The sequence below is a fragment of the Plectrocnemia conspersa genome, unplaced genomic scaffold, assembly GCF_051122295.1.
Source record: "Plectrocnemia conspersa isolate PC_06_02 unplaced genomic scaffold, ASM5112229v1 ptg000002l, whole genome shotgun sequence".
Taxonomy (NCBI): domain Eukaryota; kingdom Metazoa; phylum Arthropoda; class Insecta; order Trichoptera; family Polycentropodidae; genus Plectrocnemia; species Plectrocnemia conspersa.
Window position 1 is genome coordinate 24,908,955 of NW_028277166.1, and position 24,634 is coordinate 24,933,588.

A 24,634-nucleotide genomic window follows, 5' to 3' on the forward strand; every position below is an offset into this window, starting at 1 on the left:
AATATAATTGATGGCAAAAATAATAGCATAAAATAAATGTAATATTATGCTCTGTAGATTCATGCATATTATTTTATTACCAACTAGCGGACCCGGCAATGCTTCGCTATTGCCAAATTATAGAATCAAATAAACACAATTGAAGCTCGATATCAATTAATTTATTCAACTAAAATGAGACATGAATTGAATGATGTGGAATAATTATTTTTTTTCTGTTTCATTGCTGTTTTATTTTTGATTTTTTATTTTTCTTCAGCTTTAGCACCAACTGGATATTTTACGAAAACAATAAAATGTACAATATCGTTTCAATAATTGAGTTGGACCACCTCCGTAAAGATTTTCCTGAGAAGTATTTGGATTGTTAAATAAATTAATCACTGGCAATTGAGTTTCTACAAACAGTGAATGGCGCTCATTTTCAACACCATCGATTTCTTTTATAACTAGATCTTGAATTTTAGACCTAAGTTTTAATTTCTATACTACTCCAGGTATTTGTTTTAAATATGGCAATAGACTTTGAAAATATAACATATCTTCGTCAGAATCTTTTAAACTCTCTTTTTATAAAATTTCTAGTTTCCTTCTTTCAAGTTCAAATATTTTTTTAATCGTGTTGTGCCACAACGGATGACATTGTTTGATTTTTTTCTTCGGCCTTGTCACTTCTTCCGCTGTTGCTGAATTGGATATAGATAATGGTGATAAAGCTTGTGAAATTTCATCTTGGCCTTCTTCAAGTGAATTCAAATCAGAATTCTCTGGAGTTACGTTTCAATAACGTTTCTTAATATAAAAACTTTCGGGTGCTGTAACCCTAAGGGGTGTGACTTCGCAGCCAGAAAGACACAGATGGAATCTAGTTGGAGTTTTATTTGATTATATTATGTTGCGACAGACGATAAATGGCGAGATGTTTTCTTCGAGCGATGGTGGAGAAGCTGGCGCAGGGATGATGTTCGTGAGAGGTCCTCGGCGGAAGTTGTTCCCTCTCCTCATCGGAGTCCAGACAAGTATCCAGGACTGCAAAGGCTGCTGACCAATCACAATCATGCAGCGATCATCAAGCCAATAGATACACTCGCTTATTGGAACAGCGTACTAGGTATACGCCTTTATAAAGCGACATTTCCTTGATGGGCATTATCCAAGGTCGTATACTACAACGGGAATTTTGTGGATCTGTGTGATTTATTGTTTCCGTGACCGTTCCGCAACAAAGAAATATTCTTTCAATGACGGAGAATATTTACAGTAAAAACACTTGCGTGTTATTTATGTGATTTTTTCTGGTCGTAATGAGGGCTTATGTGTGTGGTCCCATCCTTTACGCTATTGTATTGTTTCCTTGTTGATGTATGATCATTTTGGTCACAGTAAATTAAACGTGAGTTTTAAGAATGAGACCCCCCAAACTTACCATCTTTATTTACTTCCCGTGCAACCTCCTTCCAAAGTGATTTTATCCCTGATGCATTTTTGTAATCAGCCTTATTGCGTAATCGGTGGCTAGTGTCATTTAAAGATCATATTGCATGCAGTTTAAATTGAACTGAATTAAAAAAAAATTCAAGAAATAATTGGAAATAAATCCGGGTTCGCAAATTGGTCATTAGATAAAAATACTGTGATCAGTTTGATGTAAAAAATATATTTACGTATATATTTTTACGTTTACAGAGAATGGAAGACTTGTTTTCATGTTATTCGACAGTCATATTTTTTAATTTTATGTACATTATAAATCTCGAAAATATAATAAACAACAAATAAATATATGTACATGTATAACGTTTAATAATTGACAGCAATTTTATGATAGGAGATTGCTTTTCCTCTTTTAAATTGAAAAGTTAATGCATAGTTGGCATTGCGACGGCCGCTTTAGCGTGGCTAACGTCACTCTCTCTCCATAATTGAGTAACAGTTTTAGTTTGAAGATAGAAATTGATTCCCTGTTTTCCGTAGAAGTGAGAATCTCCCAAGAAGCTGCCTCGTGAGCCAGTGAACGAGAACATCGGAAGAGGTACCGGAATCGGCACATTGACGCCGACTTGTCCAACGTCAATTTTCTGGATGAATTTCCTAGAGGTGGCACCGTTTGTGGTGAAGATTGCTGTTCCATTTCCATAAGGATTTTTATTGATGAGCTGAATGGCTTCGTCTAAAGTGTCGACGAACAGACATACAAGAACCGGGCCAAAGATTTCTTCCTTGTAACATTTCATGCTCGTGGTGACATCGGTGAGAATTGTGGGTCCAACAAAGTTTCCTTTTTCGAATCCCTGAACTACAGCGTTACGTCCATCGAGAACAATTTTAGCACCTTCATCGATACCTATATTTAAAAAAACATATATCTAGTAAACATCTCTTATTTTGAATCGTTGAATTGGTTATAATAAAGGAATACCTGATTGTACGAGTCCTAAGATCCTTTGTTTCGATTGTGGCGATATGACAGGTCCTACATCAGTTCCAGGTACGTGGCCGGCGTTGACTTTCAAAGCCTTAGCGCGATTTACTAAATCAGGAATCCATTTCTTTGCTTCGCCTGAAATAAAATATATTAGATTTTTACAATAAAATTTGTTGACTTGTTTGATAGATATATTAAATGGTGAAAAAATTGAATTACCAACAAAAACTGCAGTACTAAGAGCCATGCATCGCTGTCCAGCAGCTCCGAAAGCAGCTCCAGCTAACTGATTAAGAGTATTTTCTTTGTTTGCATCAGCCATAATCACTCCATGATTTTTAGCACCCATATTGGACTGCACGCGTTTACCTATCAATAATAAAATTGTTACATCTTACACTATAAACATTATTGTACTAAAAAAAATACGACAAACCATTTTTAGATGCTCTCTCATAAATATATTTTCCGGCCTGATCGGATCCAACAAACGACACGGCTTTGATGTCTGGATTGTCGCAAATGAAATTCACAGCATCATGAGCTCCATGTATTACCTGATCATAAAAAAATATTTTAATAAATGTATAAATATTTATAAGACTCGCATGTTCGAAATAGACGCTTACATTAACTACGCCTTTGGGGGCACCGGCCTCGTTGAGCATTTCCATAAGCAACATGGTCGCACCCGGATCCCGTTCGGATGGCTTGATGATGCTTGTGTTGCCGGTTACGACGGCGACGGGGAACATCCACAACGGTATCATAGCGGGGAAGTTGAACGGTGTAATGCCTTAATAAAAAATCAAAAATACTCAATAGTTGAAAGTCAATAGCTAGGAACTTTATTTTGTCTATATATTATATTTAAAATATGTGTTTTGATTAGATCGATCCAATGATAATTATATGATGATTTACAATAATAGTTCAATACACATATCTTGAAGTAAAAGATTGAAGCGAAGTCTTATATTATATAAAACGATTGATAATTACCAGCCGTTACACCCAATGGGACCTTATAAGCGAACGTATCCATATCTTTAGCGATATTTTGCATCGTTTCGCCTAATTGCAATGACGTTACGCTACAACAATGTTCGACGACCTCTGAAAATATTAAATGCATGATAATATCGATAAAACTTAGCATCAATTGAAAATATATTGTACTTACGAAGTCCTCGGAGAACATCACCTTCAGCATCTACGAGCGTTTTTCCTTGTTCTTTAGTAATGTTCTTAGCTAAGAGTCCCATATTGTTCCTAATGATATGTTGTAATCTAAATTAAAAAAAAATATATTTAATTCTAAAATATTTTAACATCACTTTTAAACTTAATTTTAACAAGTGAAAAGATTTTTTAACACAGCCTGGGCGATGTGGGGTATGTTAGTACCCCATTAAATATGTTTTTGCTATTTCTTTCTAATTAGTAATATTATATTTTATGTAATTTTGTAATAAAAGATTACAATTATTTTGTAATGGTTTTCAGTCGGTTCTTTGTATTAAAAATAAGCGAAAACTCTCATTTTATTAAATTGATTTGGCAGTTGATATTGATAAAAATATGCTCAAATTCTAAATATATTGTATATACATTATCAAAACATATGCAAAAACAATAATAAATGGTTGACAATTGCTTAAAAAGATAATCAGATCCAGTGGAGTAACTAGAAAAATTTATCCCGCATGCAAAACTTACTCAAGTCACCCTTTTATTATTTTTTATTACAAAAATGAAAGTAACCCTTTGAGTAGAGTTAATGTATTTGTATATACCTGGCAGTGAATTAATTTTAAGTATTTTTTTATTTATTTTATATTGCATTTATAGTAAAACAATCAGTGGTTCTCAACGTTTTACTGATTTGATTTATTTTAACACTTTTCTATTATTAAATTCCATCAATATATTTTTAATTTTATTCGGCTTTTGTGGATTTTTTTAATATAAATTTAGAGGCTTTCAATATTTCAGATAAAATTTTTATAAAATAATTTTTGTTATGTACATTTATTTCATACTCTATAATTTTTTGGTATTATTTTATATAAAAAAAACATATAGTATTTAAATTTTCTGTTTTGTACTAATGATTATCTTGGGTTATTAATTAATTTATACATATTTAACGATCCTCTTAGAGACCCCTATCCCAAGGGCCTGCATACGCTGCCTGCCCTCGTAGCATAGTAGTTACACCACTGATCAGATATTTCATTCCCGTAACATTCAAGCGGTATTTAAATTATTAATTCATCAAAATAATATATATATGTATATATAATTTTATTGATCTCTTCAAATACTTAACTTCGTAAAGTAAGGAATTTGGAAAAAAAAAGGTATTGGGGTGAAAGGCAGAAAGAAGTAAAGTAAAAAATTTGGCTTTTTATCGTCTGCATTATTCCAACTAACTACAGTAATGTGTTAAGATAAGTAAATAATTGGAACCAAAATCAAATAGTACAATACATAAAAAAATAAAAGCTTTTCGAGAAAAATTAAATTAAAATGTATATACCCGATGTCTCACAGTTAATCAAAGTTTTAGAATAAACGGTGTTTCCCCTTTGGGCATATATTATATGTATTTATAATATTATAATATTAATGTTGCGAGTTAAAGATTCCGATGCAACGTAACGACTCAAAGTTGACGGATCGTTAAACCTCGCTAAATAGTTATATACAACAATAACGACCGATAAAATACTCACTTTAGCATCACTTGTTGGCGAGTGAGAACTGAAGTTTGACTCCATGATTTGAAAGCCGCTTTGGAGGACTCGACAGCAGCCTGCATTTCATCTTGAGTGCATTTAGGAACTCTAAAATGAAATAAATTGACCTGTTTTAATAATTACGCTCTGATACAGACAGACGTTGGGGTTTTATTATATTAATATTATACATTATAACCTAGTAACGAGTTCATTGGTAGCCGGATCGTGAAGATCTATCCATTCAGTTGCTTTGGACTCCACGAATTGTCCGTCAATAAACATCTTGGTGGTCGGGGCCGAGCTGGAGTACGGCCTCCGCAACACATTTGGAACCTACAAAGGATTAAGATTATACAGAAAGAAGGAAAACTGGTGAATATTGAAACGGCGTGTCGCACTCGAGCTCTTTGTTCCGATCGAAATTTAAATTTCTTAGCATGAAATATGTATGATTGGGAAAAAAAGTATGCAATGGGAGCAAATTTCACAACGGAAAAATACCGATTGAGAAAAAATGAGGTAGAAATAAATCAATATGGCGGGCGTACGTGACAAGATCAATTGAGTGATATATGTACGTTAAGAAGCTCGTCGTTGATATTCGTGGCAAATAGATGCCAGTATTTAACAATACCATGACGATTGAATAAACATGCAAAAAACAACTTAATATACGCTGTTACATTTTGACCATTCAACGGAAGACCTCCACCAATTTCTTCATTTTCATGAATATTTCACCAATTCGATATGATAATGAGATACATGTACAATATTTGAATTCAATTATATACATATTAAAATGTATAATCCGTGTGTAGCACTGTTGAAAAATTGAAATATTCCTTACAATTCTTAATAAGCTATATTAAAATCAAATTAGCACGATAAGATTGGACCAAGTTATCATAACATTGAAATTAAAAGGTTATCTTGCACATATACAAAATAATCTTTTTATGGGTATTATGGGAACATAAAATAATTTCCAATTACTGCTATAGCATGTTGCATTTTCCAATTGTAAATCGCTATTTACCTTTGTACACACATAAATATGGATGGCTCCTTTTGAATAAACGCTGATTTACAAACCAGCAAGGCGCAATTCGGCATCACTTAACTGCCGTGTAAAAATTACTCAAAACATCGCGCGGACAACAACATGAGCGCTGTCGATGTAAATGCAATAGTACGTTGAATAAAAATGAATCTGAAAAAAGCCGTATCTAAACTTTCTATCATTAGAATAGGAATACGAAGGCGATGAATTATTTATTCCCAAAGTTTCACCGGATGTTGTCAAAATTAAAATAGAGGATGTTCCGTTATTGGAATGTTTTACGAGAGATTTACACACATGAAAGCTTATGAGGTTTTAATATTTATCTTGTTTGTTTAACATGTTAGACATTATCATTATTTACACAAGCTCAATTTTAATATGGTTGTTGTTGAGCAGAATTATATAATAAAAATTCGTCACAGAAGCAAAAACTCAATAATTTTGAAAAACAACTATTACGTATATTATTTTGTAGTAAATAGTAACCTAAAATTCTTGAAATGTTCAGAATGATATAATTGAAAATATAAACTTAAACATTTCTATAATCAAAGCGAATCTCATAACTTATATTTCTACCAAGATTGGATAATTAAAAGGAAAATACTCATATTTCTCACGTTTTAATAGTAAGGAATATTTCTATGTGCTGATATATCATAGGGAAATCTCAAAGGATCTATCTAGCTTTCTAGAACATGTTGCAGTAAACGATTTACTGAAGCCAATTATTTTGTATAGAAGAAGAGTCATAATCGTTGCAATGGATTTAAATATCATCAAATCGTCAACGTATAATAAAAAGTCTGAGTAACTGGTAATTTTATTTTCTAACTCGTCATCAAAGGAAATGTGCTTCCCTGATATATGTCGTTTTAGGAAAGCTGAATAAATTAAAAGCAATAGGAGCAAGGTCAGAGGTATATGAGGGATGCTCGAATTTTACAAATGTATCTTTGTTCTTGATGGCTGTTCGAGTACACAATTAACATGCAAAAGCTTTCATTAAAAACATTTGCACCTAATTATTGAGAGGTTCTTATTACACATATTTGAGTATTATAAATACAGGATGTTGATCAACGTTTTGTGCTTTTTCAAACATCTTATAGAAAGATTTATAAATAATTGTAATGGATCAATAAGAACATTAACCATTCATGCTTTTGAACGAGATAAACTCGTGTGTGGCACATATGCCGATTTGCACCAATCCAGAGTGACTTTTCTGCATTACATATGATAAGCAAACGAAACACGTTCGCCGCTTGACACTCGGTAGATTTATTTATATAATAATTTGGGGGGGAGGGGAGGTGGAAACATTGCTCCCCCCTTAAATTTGGCCAGAAAATGCATATCACTTAATGAAATATTATAAATTTTTATCTATAAAAATATAGTCTCGAATCTATCCTGAAAATATTTTTTTAAATATCTCATTTCAGTGAAATCATATTAGAAAAAATTTTCATCGGTGGATATATTTATTTTTACTAGTGAAAATATAATATAATTCGACTGGCATGTGCTAGTAAAATAAGTTATTAATTTCAACTTTTTCATATGTAGTAATATATACATTTAAATGCGATGTATAAATGTTACAGTGAATATGTATTTTTTAGTAAAGTTATATTTTCACTAGTGAAGTTAAAATACATTGTTTTTTACTGAACTAAGTACATTTTTACTAAAAATATAATTCAACTGATAAGTGCTAGTGAAATTATATGCTGCTCTAAAATGTCTATGAAACTCAATTGTTGCGAAACGTTCATTTGCTGTTCAAACCCAAACCTAACCTAATGAAAGTTAAGTCCAAAATACAAACTAAGCCAACTCATCTTTCAGGGGAAAATAAGCGAAAGAGGTACAGACAGATGTCCCACCTTGCATATTGCTCTATAATTTGTCTGCACTTGGATGTCACGCTGGGTTTTAAAAATATAATAGCAACCTTTACTGATATTACTATGGACTTCTGATATGAGAGTATTGGTTGAAGTATATTCAAACCGAATTTTGACCAATAGGAAAGCGCAAAAAACAATTATCCCTTCTCAGAAGTCAAAAATCCAAGTCAAAAGCAATAAAATCGTGCCAACGCCGTCGCAGTGGGAACGCTCGGTACGGTATTGAGCTTTCCCACTGCGACGGCACTATTTTATTGTTTTTGACGTGGATTTTTGACTTCTGAGGAGGTATAATTGTTTTTTGCGCTCTCCTTTTGGTCAAATTCGGTTTAGATATGCTTCATACAATTCTCACTTACTGTAAGTCGTAATATTGTTATAAAAAATCCTAGATAACCGAGCGCTTCCACTGCGACGGCATAATTTTATTGCTTTTGATGTGGATTCTAAACGTGGATGCTATTTAGATAAAGGGGCAGATGAGTGAATTAATAAAATGGAAATATTAAAAAAACGATCACTGGCTGCTTAATTTTTATATAGAATTATAAATGACATTTAGAGTAATTTGTGGGGTGTTCACTGTTCTGACCAGCACTGGTTAGAACAGTGAACACCCCATGAATACAACAAAACAGGTTATTGCAGGAATTGTGTGGCTTGTTTCGGTTTGAACGCGTTATTAATTATTGTATGTAAATAAAATATATAAATATTTCAATAATAGGAAAGTACATGAGTTATTGCAAAATATTAAAATATGCAACATTTACTAGCGCCATCTATAAATTGAAATTAATTTATACATGAAAAATTATTTTTTGAATATTTTGACATATTGTACAAACGTCCGACGTAATGAAACGACACGCGTCGCTGCCATTATTATCATATTATTTATTTAAGCGTCCATCTCATGAATGATGCATGTAACGCTCCAGATTCGAACACTCCGCTACGTAATTGTTAACGTTATTTTTGGCGAACTTACTTCTGTGCGAAGTATTCTCAAAAGGGAAGAAGCCATGTTGAGTGTCGGGAGGCCGGCCGGCTGCGTGCGGCTCGTGTTACGTAGATAGCAATAAGTGGCGACGTTTTATCAATTCAACTATCGCTCGTTCGGGAGGTTAGGACCCGACACATAAACGCGTTCCTAGCCGCCTTCCGACTCCCTCTGACGCGAGCGACTAGAGCAAGACGGCTATCTATACGCTCGTTATGTTGACCTTGAATGTTTTAACTTACGATCGGTTCGATTTAAATATAAATTAATGAAAAATTACTTTTGTTTGACAGTTTTATTTTTAATTTTCCACTGAGGTAATAAAACCGCGCTATGCGGCCATAAAATAATGCAATTATTAAAAATGAAATATATGACTTTTATTATTTGATTTATTTGCATGTCTCGTATAAATATAATTTATCACTGATTTGTCGCAATTATTATATTGATATAATTTCCACAATATATTTCCATATTTCTTATTTTTTACATATATTATACCTACATCTTAAGCAGGTTTTCGCAGGAACGTCATTTCAACTTTTCCAGAGGGGGGCTAATTTTGGCCACTCAGTGGTCGTTTTTTTTAATATTTCCATTTATATTAAGATTCATATTTAATTACATGACAATAAAAGTAATAAAATCGTGCCGTCGCCGTCACAGCGGAAACGCTCGGTTATCTAGCGTTCATTTTAAGACTTTTTATAACAATACTTAGAATATATATTTAATTCATTAATAAACTTTATACATTATTTGCAGCATCAACCGCAAGACGTAAAATATTGATGAGTAATTTCCCTTTACTCTAAAAGGAACTGCGATATCATTTTAGTATATAGGGGGCATAAATTGCCAAGCCAGTGGTCATTTTTTTTTAATTAAGATTCATAGTATTACAAGGGATGAATGGAATTTTTTGGCCAAATTCAAGGGGAGGTGTAGAAATGCCTGCACTTGCCTCCCCCCCCCCCCCATTATAATAAGACTTATTTGAACAATATTACGACTTACAATAAGTAAGAATCGAATGAGGCATACATATCTAAATCGAATTTTAACCAATATGAAGGCGCAAAAACTATTATCCCTTCTCAGAAGTCAAAAAATCACATCAAAAGCAATAAAATGTTGCTATCGCCGTCGCAGTAAGAAAGCTCGTTACCGAGAGTTCCCAGTGCAACGGCGCCGACACGATTTTATTGCTTTTGACGTGAATTTTTGCCTTCTGAGAAGTTGTAATTGATTTTGCACCCTCTTATTGAACATAATTCGGTTTGAATATACTTTGATCAGTCCTCTTATACCAGAAGTCCATAGTAATATCGGTGAGAATACCTATCACATTTTTAAAACATAGTGTACTATCCAAGTGTAGACATACTATGGAGCACTATGCGAGATGCGACGTCTGTCTGTACTTCTTGTTTTACTTATTTATCCCTGAGGGATGAGTTGGCTTAGTTTGTATTTTGAACTTGATCTAATGAAAGTCCTAAAACCAAAATTAATTTTAATACCTTCATTAGGTTAGGCTTGGGTTAGAACAGCAAATGAACGTTTTGCATCTGTCAATTTTAGTAGAGTAAATTAATAAGCGCTGAAATTAGAGCAACATATATGTATATATATATATATATATATATATATATATATATATATATATATATATATATATATATATATATATATATATATATATATATATATATATATATATATATATATATATATATATATATATATATATTCACTAGCGCTTATCAGATTTATTAAATTTTCGCTAGTTAAAAATAAATCAATTTTTTTGGCTACTTACGCGTACTTAGGCTTTGTGTTGTGGTTTATAAATGTTTGCTTAAATTTGTCGCTCCTTTAACTTATAATTTTTTAAGTTCTGTGCGCAATTGCTTTCTTTAACGAGTAAGATTCAAGAAAGTAAGAAGTTCGAGTAAGACATTAACAAAACAACCCCACATTTTTTGACACTCAAATTGTCATATATTAAAAAAATAAGCCTGTTAATCAGGCCGCAGAAGAGAATTTCAAGAAGTCTACGCGGTTTGCGTATTTGATTTGCTAAATATAAAATATTTAAAAAAAAATAAAAGTTCACCATAAATAAAAATATCTTTCAGAAATAATCATCAACAAAATAAAATATCAAATATTTTAACAGGTGTTTCGAAAAACTGTCAACATGCTAATAATTTAAAACACATTTTATACGCTAATATAAAACTATTCACGATTTACATAAGGTTAAAGTTACACGAATATATTTGTGCGGAAGTATTTTTTTAAATGCTTCATGATAAAACAATTAAATACCTTTCATTGATAACCTTTGCTAAAAATATAACTTTTTTATTTGAAAACCATTTTGAGATTGTTTTATGATTTTATCACTGATGTATACACAATAAAACGTGCGATAACCTTTTAGACGTCACAATTTATTTTATCGTTCATTAAAAAATAGACTGTAATAAAAAAATAGCCAAACGAGAAATCAGATTTTGCTGTAAACAGTAAATTATCATACACATAGATTATTGACAATACGACCAACTTTTTTTATTTATTACAATGTATTAGAATTAGAATGTTGGGTCTAAATTTATTTCATTCTTATATAGAAAGTAGTATTGGTTTCATTTATCAACCGGCAATTACCTAGGCTTGTATCGCATATGGACCCTAGAATTTTTCAATTTCTATCGTGTTTTTTAGTGATTATTATATAACTATTATATTATTTTCCTAATCTCACGTATGAATGTCGTGATGAATAGTTAAAAATCCGAGTTAGGTCGTGCACAGTGACATCTATAGATTGTAAGTTGTAATAATAATTTATAATTACTAAAATATATGGGTACTTGATAATTAGATGTGATGTGATGCTCAAAAACCAATGATTAACAGTGAAACCCAAGCCTAACCTAACATTGCGCAGGGTAAAAAAATCATTGGTTTTCCAGCGTCGCGCCCTATTAATTAACAAGTACAAATGTATGTCACTAATATCTCACTACTAACTTGGTAGATGTTGATTGTGTTTACCATGCTGTAGCGCATTGGGCTAACGCCTGTCATATTACAACGGTTATTATTTTTTGCCAAATGCGTCTTATTTGATTAATTTCAGTTTATATAGTATCTAATTTATTTATTTTAATTCAAGTTTCACTATTCATTTGATTGGTCGTTTGATAGTACATATTTGTAAATGAGCTGATTTCACCGATGATATATATTTAGCATACAATAAATTTAAAAAATATTTTTGGTGTTGACGTTTTAAATGGCAACACTTTATAGCCGCAAAATAAAATTGACTTAAAATGGCATATAATTAAATAGCAAAATGGCTCAATCTCAATTACAAGTTTTCAACCGTATCGATTTTTTTATTGAAAAAGAAATTACGTATGTGTATGCATAATTATGTAATACATAATACGATTGAAGCAACATTTTGTGTAATGAAATGGTAACATTTTAGTGACGAAACTTTTTTTTTAAAAAGCACCCAATCGAAAACACGCGGAAAATAATTGTAATTTATAATTTGATGATATGCGTCGGTAAGATAGTTCACATCTTTATTGCCATTTAATAAATATTAATATTAAATTGTTCGCAATGATTTCAATAGATGTCGTTAGTATATATTCGCGTAGATCGGAAATTTTCCACTGCGTCAAGTAAACATAATATAAATATTTAAGCAAATAATGAATCTCTTGATTTATGTTATTTGCAATGCCCTAATGATTCATGCGTTTTATATTTGTTCTAGCGAATGTTTTCGACCGGTGGTATATTTACAATTCGTTTATTGGCGTTGAATTTAATAAAGATGGTTTTGGACGAAAGGTTAAGAAAAATTACCAATTATGAATTTGAATTAACTAGTTTCAGTGTTGCCAAGATGCAAAATGCACAAACAATGGTACCAACCTATCTCACCCCTTTTGGCGTATTTTGCATTAAATTAATTTTTGTCTTGCTTGACTTTGAATCGACAAGGCGACTTTGGTACCGAAAATCTTACGTTACATGCATGCGCAAGTCTCGTCGTGTAATTCAAATTGAGCGTGACCGTGGGTTGCGTGATGAGAATTCTGAAGAGCTTCCATCCCGGAGACGGCTGGTGTTCTCCCTCTCGTCCGAGCCCGCATGTTGCCGTTCTGACCACTTTAAATGTCAGAGATGAAGTGTCCGACGGACGAAGAACGGGTTCCTTTTTGCGTTAAAAAAATAAAATTATTTCTTCACTATCACAGGGAAGTTCGTCCATCGCGTGAACTGTAACCGTAGTTCACAATAATAAAATAATATGGCAGTCGTGTTTTCGTGCACGCGTTTGTGGGTGTATTGCCATCTACTTTGTACATCTGTGTTTATTTATTAATAAGAACAACGCAACACTGTTGTCGGCATTTTGTACATAGAGCTAAGATAATAGATATGACATCGAAAAACATTTGTATTGATCGAATCGTACATTGGTAATCGCGCTAACGACCGATTTTGCAATTGCACATGTCAACGGCCGCTCGATGTTTTCATTTTTTGTCAAGAAAAGAAGGAATGTTACGAAATACGTTGGTAGCATTGACTAGTACAGTATTCAACAAATCCATGGCATAAATTACCATTTTGTATTAATTAAATATCGATATTCAATTGTTGAGTAGTGGGAAAATTTTGACAACCTCAACTTAATTAAAAAAGTCTAGAAGCATATAGTGAAATTTTTGCGTGCACAATGCAGTATACTTTCAACGGGATTTTACAATAAATACGTATGTATTCACAACAATTTTAATCAATAAAAACGAAACGCAGTAAAGTAGCATTTCACCATCAAATACTTATCACAGATGTGAGATCAAAATCGATTATAAATTCTACTTAGCTTCAAAACGACATTAATTAGTTGTTATATATTTTTGATTTTTCGAAAAATCGATAAATGCCTATGCAGTCCGAGATAAAGCTTCAGAATCAAACTTGACAAAAAGCACCCCGTTCCGGTTTTGTCAGAACCGGTTGCTTGAAACGCGCCATAGCGTTGTAAAATTTTGCCGAAACGACTAAAACAATAACACGGCAAACGCTCACCTGGGCGTGACTCAAAAGTTGCAGGACCGCGGTTCTTATCTGGTTCGGAACGCAATTAAATCCGACGCACGATAATGGACAAAAAGAGCACGTACGAGCGGTTTAGCGCATGATTTATGACGCAGGTACACGGTTAATTTAGAACAGGGTTTGCGGTCGAGCGTGTCAATTGTCGAACGAATGGAGAAGTTGAAGCGAGGTAGTAAAACCCGGGACTTTTTAACTGATCCACTCTCAGAAAACGATTAGTTTTGTAATCTGAAACGTTATTGTTTTCGCTGAGAATCGTGATTCATCCAACTCTATATGCCTTAAAAAGTCCCTTATATTTTACAGACAGAAAATAGATGTGCTTTGGTTATGATATTCATATCCGTTAATATCGATTCGCTCTAATGTTTCTTCGTCTCTCTCGAAAAATAACTAGATGAGAAATGGCGTCTCAATGGCAGTTTGATCATCTTTTTTAATATTGGATAATGGTAAAATTGTTCAAAATTCAGTCAGCATAATAGGTACGAGTTAGCCCTTTCTATGCTATAAATAAATAAAAAATTAGCCACAGTTGTAACATATTTTTTGAATTATGCATTAAAAATTATTCAAAATATCTATTCATAATATTCACCTGATAATTAGTTGTGTTTTTTTCCTGCTCAGTGTTGCCATATAGTGAACTTCCAGTCGTGCCATAAAATCGTGCCATCGCAGTGAAAAAGCGTTTATATTATGACTTTTTACAACAATATTACGAGTGAGAATCGAATAAAGCACATTTAAACCTAATTTTGACCAATAGGAGAGCGCAAAAAACAATTATCCCTTCTCAAGTCAAAAATTCACGTCAAAAGCAATAAAATCGTGCCGTCGCCGTCGCAGTGGGAACGCTCGTTACCGAGCGTTCCCACTGCGACGGCGCCGACACGATTTTATTGCTTTTGACGTGAATTTTTGCCTTCTGAGAAGTGATAATTGTTTTTGCGTTCTCCTATTGACCAATATTCGGTTTGAATACATTTTGACCAATACTCTTATATAAAAAGTCTGTAGTAATACCGATAATGAGAGCTATCATATTTTTAAAACAGTGTAATATCCAAGTGCAGACAAACTATGGGGCAATATGTGAGACGCAACGTCTATACTTATTCTTTCGCTTATTTTCTCCCGAGAATTGAGTTAGCTTGGTTTGTATTGTTCTTCTTCTTCTTGAAAATCGCGCACGATATAATAAAGATGAACGTGACAAAAGAGTGTAAAGAAAGGGACCACATAAAAGCCTTCGCTACGTCCAAGAAAAGGGTTTCACATAAATAACACGCAATTACTCTCCGATGGATAGAAGAAATATTTATTTTTTGCGAAACGGGCACGGAAAACAATATATCACTGGACGACAAAAAGCACTGTAAAATCACAATATTCTCGTTGCAGCACTCAACCTCCGAAGAATATCCATCAAGCCGTAGACATATTTCATTAAGCAAAACCCTTGATATTTAAGGCTGGTCTCCAATGAGGAGAATGCAGATGTAAACGCGCATAGACGGACATAGAGACGATCACTGCAGCAGAGAGGAACGAACTTTGACTACACCGGCGCTGCCGCAACTACAAGCCTTCCGAGAACCACCCACTGGACATCATCTCTCCGCCAGCTTTTCCACCACTGCTCGGAGAAAAACGATACTCATCCGCCATAGTTTATATGTATATATGTAATATTATATAATAAATTATTACCAGTTTCAAATTGCGTCTTTCTGGCCGTGAAGTCACATCCCTTGGGTTAAAAACCATGAGGTATTTTGAACTGTAATTATTTTAGAACTTTTATTAGATACTTTTTTAAATTATAAAGTAAACGAGTAAAATCTTCAGCGACAGCGTTAAAAAAATAATTAAGAACATTGCATGGGCAGTGTGAGAGGTTCCAAATGTAGATCAAGTACGATAAGTGAGAGTAACCCTACTCATGCGTTTGTATTATACATCGCCGCGCTACATGCGCGGAACTAATTATTGATTTGAAGTATTTAAAAAATAATTTAAGTTTTTTTTATAAATTGAGATAATCAACTCAAAGTTGCACACACTTGCTCCTATTCTTCCAAGAATAATAAATTAATAGTGTTTACACTATTAAGGGCGCATTAAAGATAAATATCACTTCGGATTTTTGTGTGAGGCTAAACACAAAGGTTGATAGACTCATCAAAAGCAATACCCTTAACCCTCGAATTTTCAAGAATAAAATTTAATATATATATATACCAGATAGTACTTGTAAAATTCGCGTTCCTCGTGGAAAATTTTAATGATGAAACTTTAAAGTTTATGAGAGTACAGTAGACCCCCCAATAACACGGTAAATTGGGTACGTGCTATTTAACTAGAAAATACTCATCCATTTTTTGAAATACGTACCTACGAATCAGGCGTGTGTGGTGAGATATCCTCCCTTTGTACGCTCACACATAAAGTAACACTTTCCAATTTACCGTGTTATTGGGGGGTCTATTGTATTAAATTTAATGTGTACTATCAAAATTAAAAATATTAAATATTATAATTTATGGATTTTTCTGATTAGTAGTAGATTACTTTTTAATTGCTTTTAAGCGTAGATCAGATTAAACGTGTAAGTTCATCACTTTCTACGCCAAGATTTAAAATTTCTGGATAGTTGACCGAAAAACATAGATAATTCTTCGGAAATGTATTTTAAAATTGCCTAGAATCGACTAGAAGTTTATAAGGTATATCCGATTTGTTATGATTTAAGATAATTTTGTATGAAGATGAAATTCCTGATTTTTTATTTCACATCCAAAAAGGATTCATGCTGCATCTTGACGAACTCGAACAAAGGTGACTTACATACATCTTTTCTCTACATCTCGTAACTCAAAATGTATTATACGAAACAATGCACAAAATCTCACAAAAATATGTCCTCTTCATCTCATTCATGTTTACTAATAAATATTCATAATTACTGGTTACCTGTTCCGCAAGTTATTATTTCGTGGGTGAGTCACAGTGAATCAATTCGTTATTCACAACGACGAGTTTTGAATCACTGTCTTATGACTATGACTAACTAATACGCGATGACTATTCCGAAAATTGACGCTAGTTAAACGAAAAAATCTGATATATGTATAATTGAGCAGGAAATATAATTACTGTACAATTTAATTGTTTCATTCTAATGAACATGTATGATCTTTACAAGTTTTATGTAAATGTTATAATTATTTAAAATAAATTATATTTATATTTGACACAAAATTAATATAGCGCATACGCTTTCTTAAGGAGGCAACCATAATATTAATGCTTAAATTTAAATCAATAAAACACAACCATTTACTTATGAATTTATTTAATATTTTTAATCTAATGACTTTACAACTCAAGTTATCCATTAATACGAGCCATATGTTTTTAATCGTGGAATGAAATACTTATTTAATATTTGCTTCCTTGAAAACGTAAATATGCAAGATTATAAACATCCTGTGAAATGAATAAATGCATAATCGTTGCATTTATTGTGATTATATCGAGTAACGTATAACTGCGAAACTAATTACTAACATATGATTATTAAACGTACATTTCACGTTGTTATAAAATTTATTACATTTATTCACGCCTACATTATAAATACGTGATTATTAATTAATTAGAGTTATGGGGAAATACGTGCGGTTAAATAAGGAAATTGCAGTATGTGCAGAAGAAGTAAGGAAATAAGTTACAAATCAGTTGGATTGACATTATAAGATGTGTGGTATACACGTATAGGAAATGCAAGAATATATTAATTATAGATATTATTTCATGGATACACATTTTACTAGCAATTTATGACTATTTTGTATTATTTGCATTGTCATATATTTAATCAACTATTATTATTTTAGGTACAGTTTGTATAAATATGAGAAGTTCTCGCGGCTTTGTCTGTATTTAAAGAATCTAGTTTTTATGGGTTGAACCTTGGATTTTGGATGTCGTAGCTAGACCAGATTTGACGTGAAGAGAGAAGCGGTTGCTATCTCGGTTTTACCAGTCTTTGTTGATAGTCGGCTAAGCGTTACTTAAAAATTACACACTGGAAAATACATTTCGAAAGGAAGTGCTAACAGAAGCGAATTCCGAATGGAATTTGTTTTGATATACTATCTCCAATTACGAAGGTTTGGCGGTGTAATTTAATTTGTTTATTTCTTCCGTCTTTCTTATTAGAATATTTACATAGCGAGATTTATAAACCTCGCACTTGTTATTTCGCATTCAATCAGCTGTGATTGTCAATATAATACATATAAAAACGACTGGCGTTTCCACTATAAATTTGATACTTTGCACTATTAATACTTTAGCGCGCGGTCTACTTTTATATCTGTAGACAGTTGCGAAACGTCCATTTTCTGTTACAACCCAAACCTAATCTAAATTAATTAACCAAACTATAGTGCAAAATATTATATCAAATTTATAGTGAAATTATAATAATACTTCAGAGCTTTGTACAAAATGCAAATGTTGGACTGATGGATTTTTTTATTTATTGCGCTTTTAACGCGTATTACGAAAAATATTTTTCTCACAGTTAATGCTATAATTTTAATAAAAGTCCTGGCCGATGGTCTACACATAACAACTTAAAAAATGAGTTGTAATTTAAAAAAAATAAAAACATTAAAAATTAATTTAATCGATATTTATAATAATAATTTTAATTAGTTTCTTTTTTAAAGCACTATGAATAATAACTTTTATTTTATATATACATATGTATATATGTATATAATACTTTATTACATAATATGTAATACATACATCAATATATCCGTGAGATCAGGAAAATCTAGGAGAACCTAAGCTGTTAATCAGAATTATTAATAACAGTTATTCGATATTAAAATAATAATTTTAAATAGTTTATTTTGTAAAGTATGTACTATGAATACTAAATTTTATTTTATACATGTTATATATTACACTTTATTACATAATATGTACATCAATATATCCGTGAGATCAGCAAAATCTAAGAAAACATTAGCTGTCAATCGGAATTATAATTATAAAATAATTACTTTAAAATGTCCTAGACATGATAGAACTTAAAAAACACAAGGTTCAAATGAGATTTGAGCCCAGGTCTTTCGGGTATTAGTCACCGACTATATTGCTGGTCTATCGTGCTGGTTAAATGGATGTTTCATTATCATTAGATATAATTATTGCGACGCTATTAAAAATATATAGTTTTATAAAATTGTTTATATTTATTAGAGCGGATGTAGAATAATAAAATAATAATAAAAAAAATGTCTTACATTGTATCATTCATTTAAAGATACAATCCCATATTTAAAATTCAAAGTGACTGAAATAATTAATATAGTAAACAAATGAACTTTTTTAATAGTTCATAAAAAAAGTTAAATAAAAATCATAAATAAACATTTGCGAGGAGGCAGGGGGGAGGGGGATAAAAACCAATTTATTCAATCTTGGGAAATATCTAAAATTACCTATTATATTTTAATGAAGGCACAATGCAAACGGACTCCCATAATTGGAGGGCGACTGAAATTATTCACGATTCGTGTACATTTCAATTTGATTGCACTATTACAAAACGGCGACCTCTTAGTTGGTTTTTGACGCCCAAAGTGCACACCTAGGCTTCATCCGAGCTAATCCAAGAGAGCGGCTGCTCATTGTTTTGCCAAAGGCGTGAGTCATCACATTCACTTTTCATATTTTTTCCCGCACAAACAATCCGCAATTAAGTGCATTCGTTTTACACAATCGGCGACCTCGTGCTCGTGCCCGGGCGACTTCCAGATGCGACCTTGATAGTAGTAGTACTAGAAGAAGTCATGATGAAGAAGACTGCCGCGTGACTGGTGCCGTTTGCGTGGTCGCCAAACCGTAGCAAAAAGGAAGTGAAAATCAGAGGATACCTGACCGAAATGGTTGCCACGCGTCTAAGATTAGGGTCAGTGTTGGAACTGCTTGAAGATTTTTTTGTGATTTATATAGAGGATGTAGCGGAAACTCATGCTTAACATATTGCTGTTTTTATGCTCATTAATTAATTTTGATTGGTGGCTAAAATAATACGAATGATAGACTTGGGAATGATGTCCGAGCAGGGTTTAAGTAGCGTTTAACCGCCCTACCTTTGGTTATTATTAAAAAAAGTACTATAATAAAACACCTTTGAAACAATCCGTTGATGCTGGTCTAACTGCGAGTTGTGTAGTACTTTAGGAAGTCGCGATCGCGTCCATAATTCCTGCGCTGCGGCCAGAACGCCAGCATTCAAGAACGCCCCTCTAACACAGCTATAAAAATCCATGTAAAATGATGCACTTATATTTAAACTGTGTGCTACTAATTTTAATTATATAAATATTGGCTGTAATATAAATTTGTAGGGACCTAGTATATGTATATAATATATATATATATATATGTATATTTACATACTTCTCATTATTTATTTACATCCGATGTATAAATGTTACAGTGAATATGTATTTTTTGGTAAAGTTATATGTTGGTTAAATCCAAATATATTTCTACTAACGAAAATATAATTAAATTATGATACTATAAAATGTATATGAAACTCAATTCGACTGTTGCGAAACGTTCATTTGCTGTTTAAACCCAAACCTAACCTAATGAAAGTTAAGTCCAAAATACAAACTTAGCCAACTCATCTCTCAGGGGAATATAAGCGGAAGAATAAGTACAGACAGACATCGCATCTCACATATTGCTCCATAGTTTGTCTATAGATATTAATTACTATGGACTTACAAAACAAAAGAGCTAATCAAAGTATATTCAAACCAAATTTTGGTCAATAGGAAAGTGCAAAAAACAATTATCACTTCTCAGAAGGCAAAAATTCACGTCAAAAGCAATAAAATTGTGTCGGCGCCGTCGCAGTGGGAACGCTCGGTAACGAGCGTTCCCACTGCGACGGCGACGGCACGATTTTATTGCTTTTGACGTGAATTTTTGACTTCTGAGAAGGGATAATTGTTTTTTGCACTTTCCTATTGGTCAAAATTTGGTTTAGATGTGCTTTATTCGATTCTCACTGGTAATATTAAAAATAAAAAGTCCTAATATAAACGCTTTTTCTCTGCGATGGCACGATTTTATGGCACGACTGGAAGTTCACTATATGGCAACACTGAGCAGGAAAGAATTATCAGGTGAATATTATGAGTATATATTTTGAATAAGTTTTAATGCATAATTAAAATATTTCGCATAAAATTTGATTTCAAAAAATATATTACAACTGTGGCTAATCTTTTATTTTTTTATAGCATAGAAAGTGCTAGCTCGTACCTATTATTATTTATTTAAGAAATTCGTTCTCGGCACCCCTATATATAATGTACCCCCAACGAATAAAACATGCGCTGAAAAAAATCATACTAAATCATTATTTTTTGTGATTTATACATGTAAGACCTAAAATATACTTGAATAACGCCACAAAAACAGCGTCGAAAACAACAGCATGGTAACTACAGAACAAAGAATATAATGGTAATCCACTAGTGTGCCTAGCAAAGTGGCGAAGTGCAGAGAGTAACATATATAGTTACGATGAGATTATTTACGTAGCTTGCATTAAAAATAGATCACTAAATTTTAGTGCAATACAATTTTAATTAATGTAAAATTATTATCCTGATTTATTAAAAATAATAATAATACAATACCATTATTAATATATTTTTAAATGCAAAAGAAGATGTAAAGAAATATCTTTATTAATGAATACGAGAGTCTCTACCCTAAACGTATATTTAATAAATATGGGAAAAAAATGAATTGAAGCGCAAATGTTTTTCATTTTCAGAAATATTTCAGAATTACAAGAAATATTTAAGAAGAATATTTCATTAGAAAATGATTGCTATTGAAACATTAAATCAAATGCTGCAATTAAGTCGGCTAAAGTAATTATTAACAGCGTGTGTTTATAAGGTTAGTTATTTTGATTAGTAGTTTTAATAAAAGGTCAGTAAATATATTAAATTCTTAATAATTATTATATTGTGCACTATGAAATTGCTCATTAAAAATCGACTTTAATTTAGATATTAATATATTTTGAGTTCAAGTATAAATATAATGAAAAAATAAATTAGTTCTGGTTTTGTCGCTATGATCAATTAATGGCAATAATCACAGCTTTAATGACCATTTATCTACAATCTACTGACATTTATATTTATTAATAATATTACTAAAGGTTTCATTTAATATATATATATATATAGATTTTTACTACTGATAATTATAATATAATTTATCCAACTATACTTGTTTTGATTTTATTATTTGAAATGTAAATTATAGCATTTTTTACATCATCATTAAACCAAGATTTTGAGTTGTAATATTATATTGACTCTTAATTTTACAATCTACAATATGCTTATAAATATTGTTCCATATCATATTAACATCCATCTTATCTACATTAATCTTAATTTGTTAATTTATTTTTTTTAATTACATGAATATTTTTTTTACCTTAATTACATTAATAACACATGTTTATTATAGCGTGCCGATCGGCAAAGCGTCGAACGGCGGAAGACATCATTCAGTCCACCACTGCCGCTCCACATCAGTATTGCTAGCATAGCTCCAGATTCGCTCACCGTATTGGACCCAGATCAACATATATCAACAGTTAAACATATACACCAGGTCAATAAACCTTCGTGTCAAAAAGTGTAATCAAGTAGCAGTGAAAATGATAAAAATCGTATATAACAAAAAATATTTCAGCAATAAATAAATTTTTATAGCAAATTTATTTTAATTTTAAAAAATCCATGAATACAATGAAGAGCCATAAGTCTTAAAAAGCAATTCAGCATATGAGTCGCCAATTTACAAAACCTTATTCTTATTCCAAAAATATGTGTTTTAAAGAAATAAGAGTCAACATGTAAAAAAATAGTATTTACATACCACTACATATCTGATATGTGTAGTTAAAACAGATAGTATTATAGCCAAAAAACTTTCCACCGGTAATAAAATTTACTATATAACTTTGCAAAAAACTGATATATTTATGGGATGTGATTACAGCATGCAGTAATAGTTTTTTAATGTCATTCTAAGTCATGATTATCAAATTTATATGCATAAAACACTAAAACATCTTCCATCTATTTTACGATTACCCATGGGAATTTCCTGTATTCTAATGTTTTACTAATCAATAAAAAGATAAATACAATATTATGTACAACACTCGGGTTAACCGTAAATCGTATCTCACAAATGTATAAAATATAAATATATTGAATAGTTATAACCATATGAGAATCTGAGATGCGCTTTTTCGAAATCGATTTAATACATAGTCACGGTCTAAAGCGGCGATTCTTGACGGACTCATGCTGAGATTATTAATCTAATACTACACGTTATCTTTTAAAAGGGTATAGAATCCTTTCAGAATAAAACTATTAGTTATTCATAATATTTATCATCAATTATCTATCGTGTATAAGTTTGAAACGTATCGATTTGTATGGTCGTATCTGCAACCTTTCTGTTACTAATTAATTACCATTACAATCTTTACGATAAGCATTGTGTTTTAATTATGTTTTTTTTATAAAAATAGAATCTCGAGCTTCAATCGTAAGAATATAAATATAATATAAACGTAATCATTGCGATCTCGATGCTTATCTGAAATCGACGATTAGAAGAAACTTATAAATGATTGTGTAGCTCATATAATGTAAACCATCGATGATAAATCGAAAGAATTGCTTCTGATGGTGATAAAGGTGATGTCTAGAGGGGACACGCTTGTTTAGGCATTACAAACATGTTTATAACGTAACGATTGAATAATGTTCAAATTGAACCACGTCTTTGTTCCTAGTCATTACTTTAAACGATCACGTACTATTAGACAAATGTCCCGAATGACCGTCTGGATGAAGATCTAAAATAATACATATATAAATGACCAACTTGTCCGACCACTGACAACCTGTTCTGCTCTTAAAATTGTGTTCTGAAATTATCATCACTACCCTCGCCTGTAAATGAGTATCTTATGTCCAAGAACCAGAGTCATTGTGGTCCTTTGGCGTTCGAAAACCTGTTTTAGGGCAGATCTGGCTTCACTTACGCATACACTGCCATAAAATCCAAACCTGCCGAATGTTCGCGTCCTTTTCGTTAAGCCAGGCTTACACGATGCGCTTTTATCGTTCATTTGGCTATAGCAGCCCAAACATT

General features: G+C 32.0%; 1 protein-coding gene and 2 long non-coding RNA genes across 4 annotated transcripts; 1 reads left to right on the top strand and 2 right to left on the bottom strand.

Moving 5' to 3' along the window:
• Positions 1–1,637: 1,637 nt before the first annotated feature.
• On the bottom strand, positions 1,638–9,238 carry LOC148238152 (putative methylmalonate-semialdehyde/malonate-semialdehyde dehydrogenase [acylating], mitochondrial). Its single transcript, XM_088205931.1, has 10 exons — positions 9,143–9,238; positions 5,366–5,502; positions 5,164–5,274; positions 3,609–3,715; positions 3,428–3,541; positions 3,055–3,221; positions 2,862–2,982; positions 2,645–2,794; positions 2,420–2,560; positions 1,638–2,344 (listed from the first exon to the last, which is right to left on the bottom strand). Exons 1-10 carry the CDS (start codon positions 9,176–9,178, stop codon positions 1,860–1,862), a joined length of 1,569 nt encoding a protein of 522 aa, XP_088062057.1. The 5' UTR covers positions 9,179–9,238; the 3' UTR covers positions 1,638–1,859.
• A 6,383-nt stretch (positions 9,239–15,621) lies between these two features.
• LOC148238153 (uncharacterized) lies at positions 15,622–16,377 on the bottom strand. The gene is made up of 2 exons (XR_015812724.1): positions 16,037–16,377; positions 15,622–15,962 (listed from the first exon to the last, which is right to left on the bottom strand). It is a non-coding gene; the product is annotated as an uncharacterized LOC148238153 (long non-coding RNA).
• Positions 16,378–19,240: 2,863 nt separating this feature from the next.
• On the top strand, positions 19,241–24,364 carry LOC148238154 (uncharacterized). Of its 2 annotated transcripts, none has more exons than XR_015812695.1 (2): positions 19,241–20,053; positions 22,925–24,364. It is a non-coding gene; the product is annotated as an uncharacterized LOC148238154 (long non-coding RNA). The 2 variants fall into 2 exon arrangements; XR_015812694.1 differs by lacking the exon at positions 19,241–20,053 and adding an exon at positions 22,218–22,339.
• Positions 24,365–24,634: the final 270 nt, after the last annotated feature.